The sequence below is a fragment of the Carassius carassius genome, chromosome 20 (genome assembly GCF_963082965.1).
Source record: "Carassius carassius chromosome 20, fCarCar2.1, whole genome shotgun sequence".
NCBI classification, from domain to species: Eukaryota; Metazoa; Chordata; class Actinopteri; order Cypriniformes; family Cyprinidae; genus Carassius; species Carassius carassius.
This window is the reverse complement of record NC_081774.1, coordinates 29,233,460-29,254,436: the sequence shown is the minus strand read 5'-3', so window position 1 is coordinate 29,254,436 and position 20,977 is coordinate 29,233,460. Positions and strand designations below refer to the sequence as shown.

At 37.1% G+C, this 20,977-nt stretch overlaps 1 protein-coding gene across 1 annotated transcript in view; it reads right to left on the bottom strand.

Moving 5' to 3' along the window:
- Nucleotides 1-320: 320 nt before the first annotated feature.
- Nucleotides 321-20,977, bottom strand: part of LOC132096814 (apoptosis regulator Bcl-2-like) — a 43,194-nt gene continuing 22,537 nt past the window's right edge. Inside the window, exon 2 of the mRNA XM_059502428.1 lies at nucleotides 321-1,853. Within this exon, the coding sequence (XP_059358411.1) occupies nucleotides 1,716-1,853 (138 nt within the window). The 3' untranslated portion in view covers nucleotides 321-1,715. The remainder of the gene's footprint in view (nucleotides 1,854-20,977) is intronic.

Genomic DNA, 20,977 nt, shown 5'->3' with positions numbered 1-20,977 from the left:
AGCATTTAAAATAATTGCTTTCTATTTTAATTAGTGCTGGCAAATAATTAATCGCGATTAATCGCATCCAAAATAAAAGTTTTTGTTTACTTAATATATGTGTGTGTACTGTGTATATTTATTATGTATAAATAAATACACACACATGCATGTATATATTTAAGAAAATATGTTATGTCAATATATTAAATATATTTATATATAATATAAATTATATAAATATAAACATGTAAATACATGTAAACATTTTCAAAATATATATTGTATGTGTGTGTATTTGTATATACATAATAAATATACACAGTACACACACATATTATGTAAACAAAAACTTTTACTTTGGATGCGATTAATCGTTTGACAGCACTAATTTTAATATTCTTCACACTTAAACTTATTCCTGTGACACGAAGCTGTATTTTCAGTATCATTCCTCCAGTCTTCAGTGTCACATGATCTTCAGAAATCTGATATACTGACTTGCTGCTCTTTGATATATATAAAGTTTAAAGAACACCATCTATTTGAAACAGAAATTTGATTCTGTAACATAAAAGCTTGTCAATTTTGACCAATTTAATGCATCCTTGCTGAATAAAAGTATACATTTCTTTAAAAAGAACTCACTGACCTTAAAACATTTGAACAGTAGTGTTTATATATAATATATATCTTTCCTTTGATTTTGAGGTGAAATATAACCTCGACTTGCTCTCGACAGATTTGAGATCCACCCAACTGCTTCTTTTGGTGTATGAATGAACACTAGATTGAACACAAGTGTAGTTGCAGTATTAAGAAGAATAAAGCGTCACCTCTTTTCATACTGTACAATTTGACCGGCTCACACGCATCTGTTGAACATGTCAATAAAGTGTCTAACCAAGGCTCTTTCAAACTCTTTCCCATTCTGTTCTTTCCGTCTACATTCTGGTCCAAAGCACTTAAAAGAAACCCTTCTTCAGGCCTCAATAAAGCTCTTTAAAGTTGCCACAAAGAGAGACTGGCATCCCACTATTAATTTTTCAACTGTTCCCTCTGCATACTTTATCTCACCCCCTCTGTCGAAATTTTATAAAAATCCAGTGGCTTGAGGGACACTGTCTGCATTTCTCTCCATTCCTCCTCACAGTTCTTCAGGTTCTTTCTATCTCAACGATACAAGGATGGCAGCACAAGAAACGTTAGCAAGAAAGAGCATTGGGTAGAAGATAGGCTACAAATAATCCTACAGAAACAACGATGGTAGTTTAGTGCAGACTGTCTCTTAAGATCAACCCGACTCTTAAAGGACATTTGGAGAGCGCTGGTGTCGTCCGAAAGATACTTTCAATCAGCACAGACCTTCAAAACCTCCAGATGTGGCTGGTCTTTTGTATTTTTTCCATCATTTTTACATATGAGAACACCAAAACTGTCAGAAATGTTTCACTTTAAGATCTGAACTAATTCTGCCGATGACACGGCCGCATGTGTCTCTTTCACCTCATTATTCTTCTTCTCCTCCATCCTCTCATGATCTGTCGGAAGCGCCTGTCTTTTCATTTCCTGTCTTTTCTGTCTTTGTGTTTGAGGGCAGAGAAGAAAGCCTTGTAGAGAGTGGGAGAGAGGCATTGAAGAGGAGCAGTCCTGGGATATGGAGCAGTCCTGGGAGCAGAGGAGGGGTTCAGACAGGGAGAGAGAGAGGACAAGCGACTGAAGAAGGGGAAGGTTCTTCATTTCTGAGCAAGGTAGGCTCCTATGGTCAAGCCAACGGCCCCAAGAGCCGCTAGACCGAAGACTGTCACTATCGATGACCAAGAGCTGCGAAACACAGAGTCCCTCTGCCTGCCATAGAGCTCCACAAACGCCTCCTGAAGAGAGAGAGAGAGAGAGATTTCATCAAGACATGATATTTAACTGAACATATTAATCATGGTGCTTACTAGTGCATCACTGTTACTGTTAATTAGGCTTGTCTTCAGAAAAGATAACACCCTAGATTGTCACACTTGAGTTTGGGGACCAATTCTTACTATTAGCTAACTATCAACTATGACTTTTACCTCAATAAACTCTTAATTTGCTGGTAATGGTTATGTCTAGCTATTGGGTAGGATTAGGGATCTAGAAAGTTGTCATGCAGAACAAGGCATTAATATGTGCTTTATAAGTACTAATAATCTGCCAATATGCTAGTAATATGCATGCTAATTAGGGGGATAATAATTAATGCCTAAACTAAACTAAAGGGTCCTTGAACACTGAGTCCGAAATTTTCAAATGTGTTTTTTCGTATTCATCATCATCATGCAAAGAAACCTTGCACACCGAGTCAAATGCTTGCTGCTGATACGAAAAACGAAATTTAACGTGATTTAATTTTTTATGACAGTTTCAGAGGCAGTGTGAGGGAGTGTTTATTCTTTAATCTGTGAAAATTTCTGACTCTTTACAGACTTAAAAAAATGCTAATTTGACAGTTTACCATAATTCATACACACCGTGTGGTATTTGTAATAAGACCATGAACATTTTCTCATGAATAGATTGAAAGTCATTCAATAAAACTGTCAAAATAATTGTAATTAGGATTGGAATCATTTATAATCTCACAGCAATTTCTTAGGCACTTAATTTTTATTATAGTAGTCATTATTTGTTATTTGATTTTGAATTGAATTTTAATTTAATGATATAGTAAAACTCCGAAAATGAACTTCCATTTATTTAGATTTTATATCATTTCTGAATGATAGCTTTCAAATGTGAATCATTTTTAATGCATGCAGCATTCTGACGTATTAAATTCAACTAGAATAATAATTACAAATAGCTAAATTGCAATTGCATAAAAAATACTTTGAGATCACTGTTTTGAAAATAACATTGTGAATATTGAAATACTAAATATTTTGAAAAAAATTAAATATTAAACCAAAGCCAATGTTTAGTTTAAATCTTGTCTTGTCATAGTTACAAGTCTACAGATAACTATAAGTAGTAAAATGTTTATTCCACTCAAATGTTTTGCATATTTGCATATTTCTGTGGCCTGATACAGAGTTAATGCTGTATGTAAAGCCATAAGGGATCATGTGTGTATTACACCTTCCGGCCCCTAGTGGTAAGAATGTGTTTGCAGTCTCATATACAGTACATCCCAAACTGCTATATACCAACAATACATGTTAAATACACAAGCACAGACTCTTTTTCACTGCAAAAATAAATAAACCAACATTTTTGGAAACACACCTACACATAAGTGATTCCCTCACATATATTAGTCTGTAGTCTCAGAAAGTGAAGTGCCTTTTAAACTGGACAGAGAGGATGTCCGCTAATATAACTACTGTGGGCAACCAGACGGACAGAGGAAGGAAGTGGCATCCCAAACCAGGATCTTTGTGTTTAACAGGATGTCCGAACCTGACCTGGGGAGAGTTCCTACTGTAGTTCCTCCCCAGAAGACAAAACTAACCTTGTTGGAGAGAATTATAAGGTATTTATGACATAAATACCTCATATCTTATGTAATTATTCTAAAAGTAGCAGAGAAAGGATCGTAAGTGCATAAGTGATTCAGATGTGGCATATGACTTTAACCTAAAAATGTTCAGGTTACTCTTTTCCAATACAGAGAAATAATTTAATTTTTAAGGGTTCTGACTGAGGAACTCACCTGAGGGGAATAGCGCACGCATCCAGTCCGGAGAGTGCAATGGCGCAGCAAGCGGATTGACACCGAGCAGGTCCTTACTGGCCCGAAGGGGCGAGTAACCGGGAGGACACGGGCTCTACACAGAGATTATAAAATCTCGCAAATGTGTTAGGTGTCGCCCAGCCCGCAGCTCTACAGATGTCTGTTAGCGAGGCGCCATGCGCCAGCGCCCAGGAGGAAGCTACACTCCTAGTTGAGTGAGCTCTCACCCCTAGGGGGCATGGCAGGTCTTGAGCCTGATAAGCCAGGACAATAGCATCCACTATCCAATGGGATAACCTCTGCTTGGAGACAGCCTTTCCCTTCTGCTGGCCTCCGTAACAGACAAAGAGCTGGTCTGAGGTCCTAAGGCACTGAGTTCTGTCCATGTAGGTGCGGAGCGCATGTACTGGACAGAGCAACACCAGGGCTGGGTCTGCCTCCTCCAGGGGCAGCGCTTGCAAGTTCACCACCTGATCCCTAAAAGGAGTGGTGGGTACTTTGGGCACATACCCAGGCCGGGGTCTCAAGATAACATGAGAGTTAGCCGGCCCGAATTCCATGCACGCTTTGTCAACTGAAAATGCCTGCAGGTCCCCGACCTTGGGAAAGCCACATTTCTAGCATTTGTAAAACTGCATTTTTCCATCTTTACAATATATCTAAATTACGACCTATGCTCTCTGGTTTCTCCCAAGGTTTTTTCTCCATTCTGTCACCAATGGAGTTTTAGTTCCTTGCTGCTGTCGCCTCTGGCTTGCTTAGTTGGGGACACTTCATTTACAGCGATATCGTTGACTTGATTGCAAATGATTGCAAAGATAAACTGAATTGAGCTGGATGATGACATCACTGAATTCAATGATGAATTGCCTTTAACTGTCATATTGCATTACTGACACTGTTTTCCTAATTAATGTTGTTCGGTTGCATTGACAAATAAAGGTGACTTGACTTGAAATACTACATCCCTTGTGTTGTCACTTACTAGTGGCATATTTGAATGAAAGGCAAGTCTTTTTTTTTTAGGACGTTCCATCATTTACGCCAAACACTTTTAGATTGTTTGTGTCTAATGTTGGTCTGTTCTTCACACAAAGCCTTCATATAGCTTTTCAAAACTTATAATATACAGTAGTGCTGAAATGCTTTTATGATATACTTTGGTGCTTTTACGGTGCTTTTGTGTCATTTTTGGAGCATTTTGGAGTCCCTGCCTCATTAACTTTTTATTCTGGTCTCATTCTGCTAAACTTCTTTTTTTGTATTCTATGGAAGAACAAAAATCATAAATTACTACATTTGGAACAAGGGCTCATTTAGTGGTGAACTGTCACTTTAAACTAATACACAGGAAGTATTTCCTTTTATTCTGGAGCTTCAATGGGATACAGTCCAAAACACAAAAAAAGTATTTCCTCTCAGCCTCCCTTCATGCAGACACAGTGAGAGACACAGCACAGCTGAGAATAAAACTCTGACGTCCTCACATTTAAACTGCTCAAGCGAGCCTCCCGGGTGGATAACATTAGTGTATCTCTATTAACCTCTGGGTTTAAAAAAATGACTGTCATGCAAGCCTGGCCTTTTTTGTGTTGTACTCCCACCATGTGCACTCCCCTGATGAAAGCACTCTGCAAATTTCAGGTATTAATTAATAAAAACTGCATGCCACCCACCGCGTGAATACTGCTTTACGAGCAGAGAGCGTTTGACAACATGAGCAGCCCTCGTTAAACACACTGAAAACAATGCCTAACAAGTAATGGCAGACAAAGTTCGAGGAGTTTGTCCTTTTATACGTTCGCCCACACATACATTCCAGTGTAAAACCTCCTATTATACCATATATCCACAAACCATGGAAAGTCCCTTTGAGAGAATAGGAGGAAATGTTTGGAGAACTAAAACTTAAACGAGAGAATTTTTTTTTAAAGGTTTCCCAAATGGTGCAGACAGTTCAATGTTAAAAGGTCACAAAATCCTGCAGGCTTGTTTTCATGTGACAGCAGAGTTTAAGAGCTCTAGAAGTGCTCAGGCAAGTACTCAGAGTCACATGAGTGAAAATACAAGCATGAGCTATGAAAGGCCACATTTCATTGATCCATAGAAATCTAAAGGCATAACTAAAGAGAAAAACTACATTTCTGAGAAATTCTTCTTTAGCTAGACTTAAAATTGACATGGCTACATGTCAGTGATATTATTGTTAAATAAAATGTATTAAAAATCATTTTAGTTGACAACTAACTTATATTGAAATACTAATCTGAAATAAAAAAATAAATATACACATGAAAAATTAATACAAAAGCATATAAAATTTCTCAAACTAAATGTTAAATAACTAAAACTGAAAATATATAAATAAAAGCTCATTAAAAATATTAATAAACACTATGGATAATACTAAAATAACACTGATACATATTCTACTCTCTATCTGGAAAAATAAAATTGTTGGCAACCAACTGAAATTGAACTAGAAGACAAAAACTGGAATAAAAATACTGCTAAATAGAGATAAAAACAAAAACTAATTAAAAAAGCACAAAAAATTGCAAAATCTAAACGTTAAAGGATTGAAACTGTAAATATAAAAATAAAAGCTCATTTAAAATATTAATAAACACTATAATGGTATGGCTAATACTAAAATAACAATGCTAAACAACATACTAATATACTACTCTATTTCTGCTGTAAAGTTTGCATACTGTGCTGTTCTGTATTGTACTGTATCCCATAATGCAATGTGCTTGATTCAACCTCTTACCTCCAATATGACAAATCAATGCATGAAATGCCACAATTTTTAACATCTTTCACTCATTTGGCAAAAAATTAAGATATTTTTTAACGCACAATTCCATTATGTTTTATTTGACAGCTATGATGAGTTAAATTATAGTAAACTTTTTTATATATATAGTAGGCAGTGTACACTATACAGTACTCAGAATGCACAAACCTAGTATTTCGCCCGGACATAACCTATGAAGCACAGGGTTTCTAAATGATTTCGAGTGCTGTCATGAGCTACATGAGCGTGTCGGACATCACGAGAGCTGTGGATGATGGGAGAGAGTCAGGTGGGCATCATGGGACGGAAGCTCAGGAACAAGCATCACACTTTCATCATTCACTCGGTCAGGCTCCAATACACTCTCTTACACACTCATCACATGTGACTTCTCTTCTGGACTCTAGCGTATATTTTCCATTACCCTCATGTTGATAGATAAATACACTTGTGACATCCATCAGAAACTGATGGATGTCACAAGATCAGATATTCCAATGACACTCTCTCTGACACTCATCTTCTTTATAATAGATTTTGTGATGTGACTACTTGTTATATAGTAATGGGCTAAATGAATTATTTTTCCTTATCCTGTTTTGAAGTTTCTCTTGCGATGTGATGTGTGCTGTATTCACAGGAGTGAAGGAGAAACACTTTCATCAGCAGAAGCACTTCTTAAGGTCCGTAGGAGGCTTAAGCAACTCCAAGCTGCAATGTGAAATCTGGAACATTTTGGTGGAAATCTGCAGCAGCCCCCTTTCAGCAGAAAAGCCGCACTAATGAAAACTCCCTGAAGGCTCCCACAGGACAGGGGTGGGGGAGTTACTGTCCGTATGTCGCAGTTGCCAGACTTCCACAGCCACAAAACATCATTATTTGCTCGAGTTGTGTTTTACTTCTCTCATAAACAGAAAACATATGCATGTTGAGCCGTTTCAATAGAGACAAAAGCCTTGTCTGTCAGCATGTCAAAACATTTTTTTCCAAAATCAATGACAGTTTATCGAAATAGATGCATTTTAAATTAGTTCGCAAAGAAATGGATGAACATGCTGTTTCATGAATTTACTGTGTCAAAATCATTGCTTTGTCCTTATAGAGAGCAATATAAAATACTGTTTATGTTTCTTTAGTTCATAATGAGGAACTCCTGAGCTCCTGAACTTTGTTTGACCCTCTGAGAACTGGGCAGGTTTTTTACACAAGTTTGGAGATATTAGCGAGAGTGCATGCTGAAAATAGAACCCACAGCCAAATAATCAAAGTCAAATCTCAGATAAATGGCAGTGATGTGGTGAAGATCAAAAGCAGCACTACACAACCATCTTTGAACTCAACCAATGGTTTTAAACAAAGAAAATAGACTCAACAGTGCACACCTCTAGACATAACATGGTTGACAAAACAGGTGTGCCCTAATCCTTAATCATCTTTACATGTTATGGCAATGCATTTTTCTTCTTCCACAGGCATGGCACAAAAACCCACAACATCACATCAGTTGTAATTTCATGCTTATCCGAGTTTTGTCCTATAACCGGCTAAAACGCAAAGCATTGTGCAACAAGAAAGAAACAAACTGAAAGCAAACAGTCTGGACTAATCATGAAACATCAGTGTGAAAAACAAAAAAAATACTTCTTTAAACTAACAATTTTGTAGGGTTCATATTATCTTAAATAATATTTATATATATGCATTAGTAGTGAGAATTGGTCCCTAAACTAAAGTGTTACAGAAATGTGTATGCATCTGAGTGCAATTATCAATATTTTTGGTCCGTTTTCCTGAAAAATAACTATAGAATATATGAGTACACTAGCATACAGTTAATCTCAATGTATACACACATGGAATAACAAATTCATGAAAGTACCCTGTAAACCTTTCCACCAAAAATTCCACCGTTGAGCCTTTTTTTTTTTTTTGTCAATCGTTCCAATAATTGTAATTGCTAATTGGCTATGTCTAGCTTTAGGCAGAATTTCTTTTTTAGTGAGGACAGAAAAATCACTTGTCACGCTTGTCACATTGTGCCTGGTTAGGATATAGTATTGGGTAATTTGTGTACTAGTGTGAAGGAGAAACAGCCAACTTGCTTCACACAATAAGGTCAGCAAGCCAGTCTCAGGGGTGTTTGTCCACCAACCTGGCTGAGTGGCAAAATGATGACAGAGGACTTTAATTCAGCACTTCTTACCAAGATAACCAGACATGTCAGCAAACTGGTAGTGAAGGGCACTGAGCCCTTGGAAAAACTCAATAAGGAGGAAAAAACCTTTGGCAATTGATTCGACATGACTCCTGAGAAAAAAAAAGAGCGACAGCATTGCTGCCTTGCAGTTAATTAAACCTGACAAGCATCCCACAATAATTGCAGCTGTGGTACGTATCACATGCACCTGCATATACTGGGAGGTCACAGAGAATAAACGAGATTGCATGTCTCATTTTAAATCAACCCAAAGCATTGGACTTGAGGTTTCAGTATAGTGTTGAATAGCACTCAATATTACCCTGTGTATTGGATCATTGTTATCATATTTCTCTGTATGATGCATCCTGCACACATTGTCATTTCATTGTGTTTTTTGCAGCTGGCAGGTTTCCAGACGCACGCGGTTAGTATTCATGGGAAAACACCGGAGGCACCTGAGAGCCGAGCTGACTTGGCATAAGGGAACCAACCGCTGTGAGTCTCCTAAATTATCTGTGATTGGACCTGTTCCACCACATAAATATTCAAATTAGTGTCAATGCTAGCTTGTGTACACACACAGAATGTCTCATAGGGGCATTCATGCTTCACCGAGACAAAGAAATGTGATTTTGAATAAATTGAGGGAAATCGTTTTGCCAGAACTTTTCACAATAGACTTTTCTCATCCAAACTAACTACATGCAAATCAAAGTTTGGGGACTGAGGATTGAGGGACAGTCTTTTAATTTTGGATGGGAAGCTAGCAAGGAAGAGAGAAACAAAAGACAATGAACAATGGAAACCAGAGTGACATATGGCTATGATTGAATATCATCCCCTGCTTATTTTCCACAGAACTTCAGTTCAATATGACCTTCGCTGAAACAGTGATCTAATTCTTGAGCAGGCTATTGTCTGTGAAAGATTCAATTAGATCAAACTGGACTGGCCTCATGTAGCAAGTCGAAGAGTTTGTAAGGGAATATGGCCATAGGTGCTGTGGTGCATTTATCTTTTTTTTATCCATGAAGAGAACAAGTGATGCTAAGAACAGAAATCATACATTGCACACTTCAAGCATTTGCAGAAATGTTTGTCTAATGCATTGCAAATCCTAACACTACATACAGTATCTCAGTATTCAGGAGGTCAATGTCTATGCCATTGTTTATGACAATTTAACTAACTACCAAGATTTCCTTCAAACTGCTGATTCAATGTGACATGTTTTTGTACAACACATTATCAGTTGCTTTCTAATAAAACAGAATAAAACAATTTAAACTACAAGGATACTTTTTTAGTAATTTGCATTCACTTACTTGCATACAGTATCTTTAGGCTTGCAACTATGTTATTATGAAGCATTGTTAAACAAGAATCAGACACAAGCTAGTCTTATCCTCAGAAGCTCATCCATTGTTTGACAGCAATGCAAATTCAAGAGGTCAAGACACACAGGAGTTTCATCAGTTCACTGGGGGGCAAAGCATTCGCTGGGACTCCTACATCAATGTTTGAATTCATATTGTTCCATGCCTATCTATTATTGTGAGATAAATCTCTACCCTAAATGGTAGAGAAAAATAAGTGTTTGGTTGTGTGTATGCAAATAATCTAAGTTGCTATTCTTGGCCATTATAGACTGCGATGAGGACCAGACTTTGTGCCGCAAGTCAAAAGTCTGGCTAAACCAGACTTGACACAAGCTATTTTACAACAGTGTCCACCTGGGATTAAAACTTGCAGGCAGGGCAACCAAGATTTCTGCTTACATAGCCTGGAGTCAGAAATCATTGGGCCATCTCTGTACAGCAGAAAATCAGATAACAATAGAGCTGCACACCAAACCTTATCAATCCCACACCATGTTCATTGTGCGAAAAGTGCACCAAGTACCTGATATTTATCTTTACACAACTCATGTGCTCCATGAGCATTTTTAATACTTGGAAAAGCCTGAGGAAATGCACAAACACAAGGGTAGACTGTTGTGTAAAATAAGCTTTTAGCCACTCCACCTTGAACAGTGATGACGGAGGTTAACGCATTGTTAGCGGTGGTCTGTGGGTGGGTGTGCTGCCCTTTCCCTGAGAAGGGAAGAAAGCAGCCACCCCTGCTATAAATAAACAGGCCAGGCCTGGCCACTAATCTAATAAAACTGTCCTTATTGTATCTGCCAAGAGCCAGCAGTCCAAAAGGGCAGGCGGGGTGCATGTGGAGGGCGCAGATATTGGCAAAAGATTGCTGACTCATCGCCTGGTGGAAGGGCGTGTGGAGTTGGATGTCGTTTCCAATCTATCCTCTTTCTACAGCAATAATCAAGCTATTCAGCGTTGAGCTGAGAATTCATAATGACAAAGGCATCCATCCGTCTTCATTCAATTAATTGATAGCTGCAGGCTTAAAGTGAAGTGTAATTACTGTGCCATCAAACAGAACTGCAAAAATAATGACTCTTTCCCAAACAATCACCTGCCTGCAACTGGTCGGACCAAAAGGTAGTCCTGCCCCAAACATTTTTGAGCATTTCGATCAGCTCAGCTGAAGTACTTTAACTGGGGTAAGAAAGTGCATCCAAGTGCTCACATATTTGTTGAAGGCTGGATGGATTCAAGTAAGTGTCCCCTAGGACCAGAAGTTAAGAATTTTCTTAAGACAAACTTAAACTTTAAAAAACTTTTAAACTTTAAACAAACTTAAAAAAGGTTGTTTCTTGATGCAATAATTGAATATATTCTCAAGTTCTCAAATATTTTCTTAACTCTTTCCCTGCCAATGATAGAATTTTCTGGCTTTCCTTGTTTTCACTGTTATACAGTAGGGAGTGCTATTACACATCTTCTGAAAGAGTACAGCATGTCTGGATCAAATCACAGGGAAGAAGAAGCAACAAGCGATCACATAAGCAGATGCATATGTAAAATAATCATCTAACATTAAACAGCATAAAAATGAACACTGCCTCACATTATTGAAGTTTTGACACAGGAAAAAGTATAGGACTGTGCAAGCTTTCAGGGTGTTGATGAAAGCAATGATTAGATGAAAGCTACTGTATGCATGCTGAAGCCGATCCAGATGTAGTCTTTGACAAGAAATTGATTCTTAGCTTTTTGATCAAAACAATTTTTTTATTCAAATTATATTGAATTCATCATTCAAGTGTGAATAAGAAAATACAAAAAGCAAGATTAAAACCTATTTTAAGTAGAGACTGTGTTCTTTTTATTTGTTGCATGTTCAGATATTCATACAACAAATTATTCTTGGGACTATGAAAGTTTGGTGAAAATTATCCAAACCTACTGAATATAAAAACCCATACATATGAAGCTGGATATGTGATGAAAATGTAAAAAAAGTATCAGTTTTCAAATGTTGCAGCATGTTAAAGGGTTAGTTACCCCAAAATTTAAATTATGTCATTAATGATTTAATGTCGTTCCAAACCCGTAAGACCTCCGTTTATCTTCGGAACAAAGTTTAAGATATTTTAGATTTAGTCCGAGAGCTCTCAGTCCCTCCATTGAAACTGTGTGTATGGTATACTGTCCATGTCCAGAAAGGTAAGAAAAACATCATCAAAGTAGTCCATGTGACATCAGAGGGTCAGTTAGAATTTGTTAAAGCATTGAAAATACATTTTGGTCCAAAAATAACAAAAAAACGGTTCTTGACTTGAGAACGAGTCAGTCTGTTGTTCGTTATCTGTCTCGGCTCGGTGTTCATCTTCAGTTCTCTCTTCACAGCAGTTCAGTCAGTGTACTGTTTGAGTAAATTAATTACTCTGGGATATTGGTTTGTTTGAACTCAGAGGGAGTGTCAGCCACATTAAAAAAGTTAACAGCTTAAGTCATTTGTGGATTAATGTGTATTGGAGACACGAACCGTTTCAAACGATTCAGTTCGATTTGGTGAACTGGTTCAAAAAGATCCGGTTACATCGAATGATTCGTTCACGAACCGGATATCACTAAACTGCAGTGCTGTAAAACGCGCTCACAACAGACCTGGAAGGGAAGACAAAGCTGAATAAAGTCGTCGTTTTTGTTATTTTGGAACCAAAATGTATTTTCGATGCTTCAACAAATTCTAACTGACCCTCTGATGTCACATGGACTACTTTGATGATGTTTTTATTACCTTTCTGGACATGGACAGTAGACCGTACATACATTTTCAATGGAGGAACAGAAACTCTCAGACTATAGAATTAGAAATTACTGGTCAAAACATTGTGTTTTGCATTGCTGTCACACAAGGAATTTTGGTGAAGATCTAGGTTAAATAAATAATAAACTTTTGGTTAATTTGATTAGTATGAAAGCCTTCTTCTAAACACAGTTGCACATCAAGGAAACACTGTTAAATCCTCAGTGCTTTCCTTCAAGCGAACTGCAAAAGGGGTCATGACTGATGCGATCATAATGGGCTTGATTTAAAAAAAAAAACCTTCCATGTGTAAAAATAGCAAAAGTGGATGCTCCATTCTGAAACATACCTTATATTTTATTGTGACCACAACCGTTACGCTAAAGATCAAACCAAAACATCAAAGACTTTCAAGTGTGAGGATGTTTTGTTTCTTTAAGAGCATCATTTCAGCTTGCATGATTTTCAGGCAGACTCAGATGATAATGTAGAAGTTCTGTCAGGAAACTACACGGCTCAGCCCAATAGGTCTAACCAATCTTATATAGGCCTAATCATATCATTATTTACATGAGCTTTCTTCTCAACATTCAAATACTTGGCTAGTGCTTGCTGTAGCAGTTGCATTGCACTTCAGAAACCTTCCACCTCCCCCAGCTCCACCTGTATAGATCTGCTACAGGGTAGCTTCATGTGTGTTATATATGGGGATATTTCAATTCTAGATGCTCACATCAGCATGTCAGTGGATGTATTGGCAGTAGCAAGTCTCTGTACTTACTCAGCCACAGTAGCAGCATAGCAGTTCTATTATAACAAGACCAAATACATTCATGTTTAAGTATGTTCACATACAGTTATCATGACAGAACTATGGTACATATAAAGATGTACATCGGAGACAATTCAAACAGTGTCCAGTTTATTTCATATTTCAGCCATGATTTATAGATTGAACGTGGTTGGCTTTACTAATATGAAAAGACTCCTACCTCTTCACAGTGTGCCGTTACCTTTGAAACAGCAACATTAAGTGAGTGGGGGGGGGGGGGGTTCTCACTTACATCCTTTAATGAGTCCTGAACTGACACTAACTGAGATACATGCTTATTGTCCATGGGAATTATAACATACTGCTGCAGCCTGCTGTCTCCTGCGAGACAAATAGGCCCAGTGGAGGAGTTTGTTTTCTGAAACGAATGTATATTTGTAGTACCAGGGCTCCAAAGTATGACCATTTACTGCATGCATGTTGGAAAACATGACCTTGCAAAGATAAAGAAATGCCCCTGGAAATCAATTTAAGTAATTTAAATACTGCCCCATTATGGTAAAGTTACCTTTTGTCTGATCAGAAGGCACTCCTAAATTTTTGATTGTGCTCCTAAAAAGAAAAGTAAGCATAGGGCCCTGAGAACATTAATACAAGTTTAGGCGTCGCTATTAATCTTCTTATTGTAGCAATATTATAAACAAGAAAAGAGTATCCTATTGTTTTCAAGGTGACCCTGTTATGATCACTTGGATTTTGGAGATTCTGTAGGGAAAAACCAACAAAATCACTTTCAGGATACTTACAGGGAAAACACTTTCACATTCAGTGACCCAGGCATTCAGTAGGTTACCATGAAAATAGTCTATGTTGTGTAACAACACTGTGTTGCAGCTAGCTTTTCCATGGTGATGTTAGCATTATACAGATGCCAAGCCTGGTTGCCAAGACAATGATGGCGAGATGACAGCTTGTTGAAACATCTTGTGGCAAGGGTTAAGTGAGCAGCGGTTAGCCGGGGAAATCCAAATACAAAGATATAAAAGCTTCAGGATTTATTGGTTTTGGGGAGGAAGCTATGTATTGTGATGATGAATAATCAGCATACATATCATGTTACATCTATGGAAGTCTGTTTCCTCCACGTAATAAAAAATAAAATTTTATCTCACATTTCTGACTGTTTTTCTCATAATTACGTTTTGTAAACTTGCAATTCAGCTGTTTTTCGCAAAATTGTGAGGTATAAACTTGCAATTACGAGTTATAAAGTCAAAATTGTGTGATATACAGTAGTCACAATTGCGAATTGTGTAAGACTACATCTTGCAATTGTTACTTTATAATAACCGATGGCAAGTTATAAGATATAAAGTTTTTTACCACAGAATTAGACTTTATAAATCGCAATTATAAATTTTTTATCTCAAAAAGTCTGAGAAAAGATATAAATTTGCTATTCTGATTTCATAAAAGGCAACTGCAAGTTTACTTCTCTCTGTCATCTGAGAAAAGAAGCCAGAATTACACAGATAAAGACTCGCAATTGTGAGAAAAAAGTCAAAAATTGCAAGATTGCAAGAAAAAACATGCAACAACATGCAAATGCCAGTTTGTGTCACACAATTCTGAGTCTGAACTGTGAGATAAAAAGTCACAATTACCTTTTTTATTTCTTATTCAATGGCAGGAATGGCATCCAAACATCTTGTAGATGCACTGAGTAAGATTTTTACATTTTCTGAAAAAAAGTTGGCCAGGTAAATCTTATCAAGATCTTGCTGTGCTGTTGGTAAGTGTTTCTAGGTATTTGTAGGTGAATGCAAGTTGGCTGGCCTGTTTACTTTCCCAAGAGTATCCTACATGATTTTCTGATCCCTAGATATGGCTTAAGTTTCACTGGTCTTCAACTGTCATAAACACGGTCACAAGCTTCTCTGCTGCCCCCAACAGCACTGGAGTACTCATGTTCTTGTTATTCAGTGTGCGATCTGAAGTGTTCTGGAAAAGGTGTAAAACATTTCGTGGAAAAAATGACTTCACCTTTAGTGTCTAAAGACTAGATTAAGTGCACTCAAATGTGTCTTATTCAAAGGCACTCTGATCTCATTCATCATTATTGTAGATTGAGTACTTAAACTCTTAAAGTAACAGAAGCCAAACAATACAGAGCACAAAGCCAAGGGCATAATGAAGTCATTAAATTAAAAAAAAGTATAAATCATGCCTCACAGAGGGCTCCCCATAATCTAGTCTCTTCTAGATTGTAACCCTCTAATGAAATCTTGATAGTTTTGGCAACAGAGGTTCAAAAGCTTTTGGATAATAGAAAAAAAACCTCAATCCCCCCCATTGAACCTTGAACTACATGGAATGAACCACATTTGAGGAAAACAATAACTAAAGATATTCGATCACCAGGTAAACAGCTGTAAACAGTAATCAACTTGAAGCAACTTGACCTCCTCTGACATCTTTGTAGCACTACAATATGGTTCTGTTTTATCCAGCAGGTAAAGTTTGAGAAAATGATAATAAATCCATGAACAGACCATTATAGCAAAAAAGGAATGTGTTATTCCAATGTTAAAATATTTTGTCCAAAACCAGTTTAATGTGCAGAGAAAACTACGGTATAAGTAAGCCATTCATCTAGTAGTAGACTGAAAAATATAAACACTATGGCTCTGTAACACTTTCAGCAATGCTCAGTTTATTCTAGCGGTCCAGCTTGTCAACAACTGGCTCAGCCAGTGCCATTTGGGGCAAAACTACCTGTTGGCTGAAGGGACAGTAAATGTGCTTTTGGGGAAAGTAATTATTTTTGCAATTCCATTTGGAAGCTTATAAATACCAGTCCATTTCAGTTCACTCTAAACAAACAAAAAAAGAAGTTCTGAAAAGGGATTTTCACAGTGATGCAAAACCCTTTTGCTTTCCACAAAGAATCTTTTTCATTTTTTTTTCTTAGCATGAAGAACATTTTTAAGGGGTCTTATAATGCTTTTTCACTTTTTCAACTTTATTTAGTGTTTAAAGTTGCTGTTTTTAGCATAAAAACATCTGCAAGTTTACAAAATTACAAAGAAACAGATGGCTCATTCTGACTTCAGCAAGCTTTTTCTGGATATTGTGAAGTCTGGATAGAGTGATGCCACTCATTTTGATTCTGTACATGCAACCATAGTATATGGTGTAGATATAAATTTAAAGAACCAAGGCCTGGTTGAGCTATGCTTGAGAAGGCGAAGCAGAAGAGTTGCTTTAGTAGCGTGTCGAAGAGATACGTTTTCTTCCACCCCGGTTCCAAAACCCCTTTATTTAGGTTCTACACGATCCTCTTATTCGCAAACATTCTCAGGATCTGATTCAGGCTTGAACTGGTTGGGCAAAATTGACAGCATTGTCAATATTTACAGCTGAGCAGATAAAACTTATAGTTATGGTAAGGGGCTTGTCATTTCCGGAACATGCACTAAGCGGTTCACCAATCACGAAGCACTGGGTCAGCTAACCAGTCAGAGCACCTTTTGAGTTTCAGAAGAAGGGGATTCTTTAAAACAGGACAGGACAGCATTCAAGACAGTTTGGAAAGGGAGGTTCTGCAATAATGTAAATTATGCAAAAAATAATGGCTATTTGGAAAAGACAAGCATGATGAAAACCTATTCTTAGTACACCCCAAAACCTAAATCAAGACTTCGTATAAGGGCATAATAGGACCCTTTAATAATCTAAATAACTTTTTCAACTATAATGTACCTTTTGGGCAATGAAAAGTTCCATGGATGTTAAAGGTTCTTCATGGAAGCATCAATACCAATAGAGAACCTTTATCCTTGTATCTTCATAATCTACCATTGGTGCATCTACACTATAGAAATTGTAGTATTGCCATTGATTTCAACAAGAAGGTCCTTTAACAGTGCAGCACAGATATGACAACTACGGTATAAGAAATCTGGGCACAAACATTATTTTCTGAGTTGTTTTATGAGTACCTTATTGAGTACAATCTTAATGATAAAGCACATAAGAAGATATTTTGAAACAACATTAGACCCCAAATTCATTGTATGGCCACAGAAACACTGAGAACATTTCTGGAACCTTTTCATTACTGAAAAGAGTTATAGGTTTGAAATTACATAAAACTCTATCATCATTTACTCACTCTCATTTTGGGGTGAATTATCCATTTGAGGTCAAATACGGACCCTTTAGAAGTATATAGGTACAAAGGTGTACCTTTGAAAGTATTGCCCCATTATCCCAGACAAGCTAAATGTATGGTATATCTTCTGCACAATCCTTTGACAACATAAACTGAGCAATTAGTTGGTGACCACTTTTATCCACCATCACATAACAAGTAGGTTTTGCTCATTAAAGTTGCAATTTTTCTTAATTGCATTTCTTAACAAGGTTTTTTAGGTTATAAAGTCAGCTTGTTAGTGCTTTAAACATAAAACATGTTCTAGACATCTCTCCATGCTCCCTCAATGAGATCATGTGTAGAGAAGTCTGGACATAAGAATGTCCGCATGATCCAACTGCACATTTTATAGTTTGCCCATTGCATTCTTTAAGGCCAGATAAGAAAATCAAGAACGAGTTTAATGACCTCAGCAGCACCCAGCTGATTCCCGTCCAGGGCTCTGCAGAAAGAATGAGAGGAATGCATTGGAGCGTAGGAACAAACAATTGCACTTTGTTCCCTGCTGCTATAAAGAGGCTTATATTCAGCCCACAGAGAAAGATTCCTCTTGCCACCCTCAAAGGAAGCAGCTCACTGCCTAGTGAACCACAGTGCATAGCTCCTCCACCACATGGGATTATCAAATATGTGCTGGGATCTACTAATGTATTCAAAAGTTCATTCAAATGCAATGCATTAAATACATAAAATTACTTAAATACACCAATTTAATGAAAAGTCAAAAATGCCATGCAACTGTCATGATATCCATGAAGAAAAACATTTATGAAAAAAAAAGGAAGAAAAAAATAGTATTATTACTTTTATTTCTTGATAATGAAATTTAAAAATAGTAATATTATAACAACATTCCTTCACTGCTTTTTTGTTATTTTTTACTTTTATATGCCAAATCAAAGTCAGGTGGTGTGACCAAAATACAGAACCATGCAATCAATCAATCAATCAATAAAAAATTATATAGAGAGGCAGACAAAGTCTCTTGAAATATTAGATAGTTTCACATTTTAATGGCAAATCAGTGTTCGTTCCGGTTGTGAAATATAATGTGTAAAAAACATATTGCATGCTCACATATATTCTAAGTGTGGGGAAAATATGTAATTCATGTTTACTTCATGCTTACACTACATTGCATTTTTAGATAAGTTACATTTAAGCTTTTAAAAATCATAAATGTGTTTTCAAATCAGAAATTTGGAAAAGTGTTGGCACATTTGTTTTAAAATAGATTTTAAGAATATTTAATTTTTTTTTTTTTCATCAAGACACTCTTATTAAAATGAAGCATTTCCAAATCCATGCAGAAAGCATAAATGAAGCATAATCTCATTTATTAATGAAACGAACCATAACAAGAAAAATACTGATATGTCAGAAGGCCACAACTACTTACAGTCTGGGTTGTTTGAAATGTCAGACTGTTCAAAACCTTGAGGCTGAAGCGTTTCCAGAGAAGTATTTAACATGGCAACTGGCTTGCTTAGCATGCACTGGGAATTGAAGTGAACTCAACAGTTGATGCCTTGACAGCTAATTTAGCTGTTGCATCAAACACTGAACATCACAAGACTTCAGTATAGTTACAGAAGCTTAGACTCCAGCTCTTAAGTTACAGCAAAACCATGATGTTTTAAAAGTCTCTCAGCACAGGCAGCCACTCCCTGGGTTTCTGTCCGTCTAATGTGGTCTGTCAAGCATATTGTGCACACGTCTCGCTCTGACATTTATTAAACGGGGCGTTTGTAGTTTGATGAAGGTTCCCCTCGAAATCCACCCCACCCACCGCCTGTTAACATCACCTCAAGATCAAAAGGGGCTAGCTGCGGTTCACATTATTAGCTGCAAAGGTTTTGTGAGGGTGAACGAGTGTGTCATGCACCCATTAAATTAATCTTAAAAAAGGACAAAGGTAGGACTGCAGACTACTTTATTTGACTAGGTCGAATAAAAAGGGGGTTTGCTTTATTAAAAAAACTTTATTGACAATCAACACACATTGGTGATATTTACAGAAAAACCATGTCTAGACGTTGCAGTGAGCGCATCCAAAATACTGAGGCTCCAGCAGAAGAATATATTACAGCAGCGCAAACCACAAGCTGAACCACACAAATTATTGCAGCCTGGCCATTTGAATAACACTTCCCTGTGCTGAGATCATAAATAATTCAACACGTGTACTTATAGCCTAACCTCTCTTAAAACCTGCCAAATCTGAAACTCATGATTGAAGATGAACAAGGCAGCTTCGACTTCAATCTCAATGGCACACTATGATCTGAACCGCTCCTTTATTCATTTATTAATTTAATTTGAAGTTGCTAATACAAGAGCTTCCAAAAGGAGCTTGTTACTGCTGATAGTCTTCACAGGAGCGTGCTCTCATCCAGCAGCTGACGAGAGACGTTTGCCAAGGGTTGGTTCTGGAAGTTTGAGGCAAAGTCGAATTGAGGGCCGACAGCATGATATGGAAATACCGCCTGCGAGCTTTTATCACCTCAGTGTCACGCGGGAGGCATTTGTCACCACTTCAAAACCAACCTGACGTTTTCAGGTAATGACTGGGAAATGTCAGGAGCTGAAGGAAGTCAGGTGGCATTGAAACAAGCTGAGCTGAGTCTACAAGCTTCAAGATTTGTCAAAGTCAAAGAAAAATTTTACACAACACTATTTACTTTCAGGGTAAATCTCACACCAGTTTGTGAGAATGTTTGGTTCACAATCCAGTATATGTTATATTGCTATGTACTTTGCTAAATAATGAAGCCTATTTTAGGTAATTCGTAATACTGTAATCTAAGAAGAATATCTTTAAATTGCCTTCAACGGTTTGTACTACTATATAATATACATATGCTATATTATACATACATACATACATACTGTGTGTGTGTGTGTGTGTGTATGTGTGTGTGTGTGTGTGAGATATATATAGATATATATATATATATGTTTTATATATATATATATATATATATATATATATATATATAAAACAAATGTTTAATAACTATTGGGTGTTCTCCAGACAGACAGATAAAAAGCTGCAACTGTCTTGCGATCATGTGGCTATCTGTCTGTGGATGTGTTGAAGAGATCCCATGGGTGATGCTTGCCAGGTCATCAGATGTCTGACAGGA